This window comes from Schistocerca cancellata, chromosome 1 (genome assembly GCF_023864275.1).
Source record: "Schistocerca cancellata isolate TAMUIC-IGC-003103 chromosome 1, iqSchCanc2.1, whole genome shotgun sequence".
Taxonomy (NCBI): Eukaryota; Metazoa; Arthropoda; class Insecta; order Orthoptera; family Acrididae; genus Schistocerca; species Schistocerca cancellata.
In genome coordinates this window covers 215,149,035-215,154,689 of record NC_064626.1, presented here as the reverse complement: position 1 = coordinate 215,154,689, position 5,655 = coordinate 215,149,035, and the positions used below count along the sequence as shown (strand labels likewise).

The following is a 5,655-nucleotide window of genomic DNA, read 5'->3' as shown; positions in this document are numbered from 1 at the left end:
CTGAATGAATCTACTCCACACACATTAACTTACTTCTTGGAGAAAAAATTGAACCACAATATCTTTAACATTATTGGAAGGACATTACACTGTTCACAAATTATTCCAAATTTGTAATGATCTGTAGATTATTTCTTTTCATTGCTCTTTGTTTGATTTTACTTGATTTTTTGCATTTTGTATGTTCTTAGCTGTTTAATAGTCCCTTTCAATATAGTATGCTTTGATGGCTTGACTTTCGTCCTCCAATTGATTGTGTACTGTCTGTCTAATCCTCTTCTGATTTCTGACTTCACTGCCTGATGAATATTGAACTGAACCTCCCCTTTCTGTGGATTGTTCTTAGTTGGTACCCAATTTTAGCAGGTAACTGATATCTTTTCTTTCTTTTTCTTTTAAATTTCATCTTAAATAGAATCCTTTCACATGTGTAACTTACATTTGTTGTATTAATTTGGGGCAAATTATGAAGATTATTATCCAGCGTAAGACATCTAGACAGTCAGTACAGTAAAACTCAAATCAGTTGTATTATACGTTTCAAATGTACTGTTTAGGGTATTTACATGTATCGTTACGTAATAAAGTCCCCCACTGTATTTTTCTGTCTGTAAGTGAAGTCCAATCTCAGAAATTACTATAGTGATTTTGGTATGGTTTTCACTAATTGGCAGATGGATTCAAGTGGAGGGTTTGTGGCTATAATTTACCTCTCTGCCAGGCAAGTCATTGGGTCATATACTAATGAGCCAAAACATTACGAACACCTGCTCAATAGTGTGTTTGCCTGTCTTTGCATTGAAATACATCACTGATTCTGCATATCATGAATCCTACAGTTTGTTGGAAGGTTTGTGGAGGTATGTGACAAAAAAGAGCCATAAGGATAATAACAAACAGCAACAACAGGGCCCACTGTCTAGAATTATTTAGAAAGCTAGGCATTCTAACTGTTTCTTGTGAGTATATCTTTCAGAACATAATGTTCATTAAGAAAAATCTCAACATGTACAACACAAACAGCCTAATACATGAGCATGAAACAAGAGCTTGTCACCACCTCCATCTAGATAGAAAGAACAAGGCAAAGACGCAAAAAAGTATATTTTATAGTGGGATAAAACTGTATAACAAATTACCACAAGAAATTAAAGAAATAAATGAGCCCCTCACTTTCAGACAAAAGCTTAAAACCTTTTTAGTAAGTAAAAGTTGTTATACTGTAAAAGAATATTTAACATAGATGTAGATTATTAGCAACATATGACATTATCACCAAAATATTATGTAATTATAAATGTGTGTATGTCTAGTTAAATACTACGCAAAATATGAGAAACCTGTTTATTGATTTATTTATTTATTTTATCCATCTTTCAGCACTAACATGCAATCGATGTCGTCAGAAGAGTTACAGCTATTTGTACATTATGTTTTACATACCAAAATATTACATAGTAAAAATATAGCAATGTTGTAAACTATTAGCTTACAACAGCCTCTACACCTAAATCCATACATAACAGTAAGCCATAATTTATCAGCATTAACATGCAATCAATGTTGTCAGAAGTATTATAGCTATTTGTACATTATATTTCATATAACAAAAATATTACATGGAAAAAAAGACAGTGTTGTACCCTATTAGCTTATAGCTAGCTGCCTCTACATCCATAACTATACATAACAGTAAGCCTTAGTTTATCAATAAATTAGATCATCTTTACAACTATTCTGAAATTCTTCTACACTGTAGAAAGTATTTTTCTTCATCCACACTTTGGTTTTAGTTTTGAAAATATCCATTGAAACCAATTGAGCCTGTACGGGTAAAGTGTTGAATAATTTTATGCCTATGTATTCATAGCTAGATTGGGTTTTCTTAAGCCTGGTTGTGGGTATATCAATCATATTTGTTTGTCGAGTATTGTGTTGATGAACTGATTTCCTTATAGTGTAGTGGTTTAAGTTTTCTTTTATGTTTAATAGGCAACAATATATGTAAAGGGATGGGACTGTGAGAATTTTTAAGTCTCTAAAATAAGGTCTACATGAGGTCTTGTTGTCAGTGATTCCGTAAAAACGTCTAATTGCTTACTTCTGCCAAGTGAAAATTTTTTTGGCTCCTGGAGAGTTACCCCATAAAAGAATGCCATATTGTAGATGGCAATGAAAGAAGGCATAGTATGACTGAAGCAATAAATCTTATGTAACACTTGTTTGTAGTTTGGCTAGTAGGTAGATAACTCATGATAGCTTTCGACATACATAATCTGTATGTGTGTCTCAAGTTAATTTTGAGTCAATGTGTATTCCTAGTAGTTTAACAGATGATAACTCCATGTTACTGTTTGATAAACTGAAGATTATCTTGACAGTCTTTTCATGGTTCATAGATAAGTCATTAGCTTTAAACCAGATATTAGATATTTTGAGACACTCTTCACTTTCCTCCTTCAATATGTTTATATCCTTTCCAGAATTAGCTAATGTTGTGTCATCAGCATAGAGGATAGATTTACAGGGTAAGTTATTCAGAAAGTCATTTACAAACAATATAAATAGTAGAGGGCCAAGCACTGAGCCCTGAGGAACACCTCGTTTTATACTTCAAGTCTGTGACTGTTGCTCATTATGCTTTGCTATTTGTTTTCTATTGCTGAGGTATGATTCAATTAGTGAGAGTTCCAAGTGTTTGATTCCATAGGAACACAGTTTATCTAATAATAATTTGTGGTTAACTGAGTCGAAAGCCTTACTCAAGTCAATTAGAATGGCTTCAGCAGTTAATTCTGACTCAAATGCGCTTAGTACAAAAGAGATAAGGTTTTCAACTGCTTTGACTGTTGATAAGTTTGACCTGAATCCATACTGAGAATCATTTAATATATTATTGTCTGATAGGTGTATGCATATTTGCTGCAGTATGCAATGTTCTATTATTTTTGAGAGAATAGGCACAAGTGAAATTGGTCTATAATTATTGATACAGGACTTGTCACCCTTTTTGTATATGGTATGACAACTGTTTTTTTTAGACATTCTGGAAAGTGTCCACTCGAGAGCATCCAGTTTATCAGTATGCAAAGAGGATATGTTATGAGATCTACAACTTTTTTGATTACATAGTTTGACAGGCCATACACATCTTCAGATCTAGAGTATCCTAATTTAGAGGTTGCTGTAATTATATCAGTTACTTGTACTTCTCTCCATTTACAAGCTGACACTATGTAATGTTTTATTGAAAATTTCTGCCAGATATGGGGTGAGAAATAGGTGTATGTGTTGAATTGGAATTCTGGTTGCTGTGGGTTGGAAGGCTAAGATTGGCAGAGTTGACAAAAAGTGATTGAAATCATCAGCAGTAACGTTAGCAGCATTTGTGTTGTCTTTGTAGTTTATATCCATACCTAGCTCTGCTTTTATTACTTTCTATGCAGCCTTACATTTATTGTGTTATTTTTTAATGAAATCACCATTTGCCTTACACTTGGCTATTTTAATTTCAGATCTATATTTTCTTTTCAGGTTTTTGTAAGTTTCTTTATCTACTGCTCCCTTTTTGACCTTATCGTGACAAGTAATTACCAATAGTCTCAGTTTTTGTAATTGGGGTGAAAACCACTTCTGTAAAGTTGAGTGGCTAGGTTTCCTAACTTTTTTGTTTCTTTGTTTTTTAACCAGTGGACAGCATGTGTGGAAGATTTCAGAAATGATTTTGAGGAATGTGCTGAAGGCTTCATCAACATTTCTGGAGGAATGTATAACAGTATTCCAATCTATAGACTTAAGTTCTTCTCTATACTTGCTAATATTTGTATCTGTAGATAGTCTGACACACTGAGTTTGTTCCTCGTCTTCTTTTGGTTTTTTAGTAATTAGTTTCACCCATATACCTCTATGGTCTGACAGGTAATCGACATTAAATAAGCCTAGCTCAAAATCACATTTGTATACATTTGTTATTAGATTGTCAAGACAGGAGGAGTGCCTTGTAGGACTTTCATTAGCACAAAAGAGATTATAGGATCTTAACATGTTTACTAAATTAACATTTCTGTCTGTCATTTTCCTAATGTCTATGTTTAGATCCCCAAAGATTAAAATTTTGTGTTTAGTATATTTTTGTATACTGATCACAAGTTTTTCTAAACGTTTTATAAATTGTTCTACATTACTTTCAGGAGTGTGATATAAAGACACAGTTATGAGCTGTATACTAGGTATAATAAAAGCAGCTGCTTCAAAAACACCTTTAATGCATAGGTCACTAACTTCAAGAACAGAAAACTTTAAGTCTAGATCATTGTTAATGTATATGGATGAACCCCCATAGGATTCACTGGGTCTGCAGAAGTATGTAGCTAATCTGAAACCTGATGGTACATACAGTTTTATATCCTCTTCCTTTAACCAATGTTCGTTTATACATAAAATCATTCTTTTGTTACTTTTTAATAGTATACCAAGCACATCAGCTTTATTTTTCAGAGACCTGACATTTAAGTGTAGAAATAAGATAGAGATACTGTCACAGGATGGTAGGAGTACAGTATTATGGGGCAATTGAGAACATTTAATTGTTTTTTCAGCCCTGGAATCAATGTTGGGTGGCGGTTGGACTTCCTTGGGATAAACCATAAAAAATCTTCATTTCTCTTTGGTAATTTTTTGGGTCTGTTTGAAACACGGTTGGAAGTTTGTTTCACTTTACTGTCCACAAGTTTTATAGGAACATGTTTTCCCAAATCATTTGGTATCACTTCATCATGAGACAAGGATGATACTTTACTTACTGTGACTGGTCTATTCTTTTCTGATACTCTTGAAGGTGATGGAGGAGGAGCTGGTACTGTTTCTGCTGTTGGTGAAGTTGGTTTAGTTGCTGCTGGTGGAGGAGTTGTTTCTACTATTACTGGTAAAGGAGTTGGTTCTGCTACTGCTGGTGTGGGAGATGGTGCTGCTGCTATAGGAACTGGTTCTACTGTTGGAGGAGTTGCTTCTGCTGTTGCTGATGGTGTTTCTTCTGCCATTGCTGGTGAAGTAGTTTGTGCTGCTACTGCTGGTGAGGTAGATGGTGTTACTGCTGTAGGAGCTGGTTCTAATGCTGGAGGAGTTACTTCTGCTGTTACTGAGCGTGGTTCTTCTGACGCTGCTGTTGATTCTACTTCTGTTAGTATTGCTTCTTTAGGTACTTCTGCTGCATTTTCTGTTACTGTATCTGATTCTGCATTAGTCACTCCTAGAGATACTTTCTGTGATGATGATACAGGTACCACTGATGATGTTGTTGGTAAGTATTGCAGTCTCTGAATAATTTCCATTAGCTTTAATGTAACAAGTTGCTTTCCAAGGCCATTTAAGTGCAGCCCATGAGTAGTGTGGAATCTGCGTCCAATGGTATTAATATTAACAACAGAAACATTTCTATATTGTTTGCATATACTGGAAAAAAGTTCATTGGCGGCACTATTTTCCTTGTTTACACATGACCAGGACATCAAGTCGTACCTTTGTGGTATATTTACGAGGATAACGTTTGTATGACTTAGTTCAGATAAACACTTGTTTAATTCGCAGCGGGCTTTAGATGTATCATTTTGATAAATGTCATTAGATCCACCAAAGAGGACAACAAAATCTTTCGAA

General features: G+C 34.3%; 1 protein-coding gene across 1 annotated transcript; it reads right to left on the bottom strand.

Annotated features, from left to right (window-relative positions):
* Positions 1 to 4,508: 4,508 nt before the first annotated feature.
* LOC126164975 (uncharacterized) lies at positions 4,509 to 5,330 on the bottom strand. The gene has a single exon (XM_049920286.1). It carries the CDS (start codon positions 5,328 to 5,330, stop codon positions 4,509 to 4,511), a length of 822 nt encoding a protein of 273 aa, XP_049776243.1.
* Between the last annotated feature and the right edge of the window lie 325 nt (positions 5,331 to 5,655).

Excerpts from the sequence above, each read along its gene's own strand:
- LOC126164975 (XM_049920286.1), bottom strand. The coding sequence starts at position 5,330 with ATGGAAATTATTCAGAGACTGCAATACTTACCAACAACATCATCAGTG.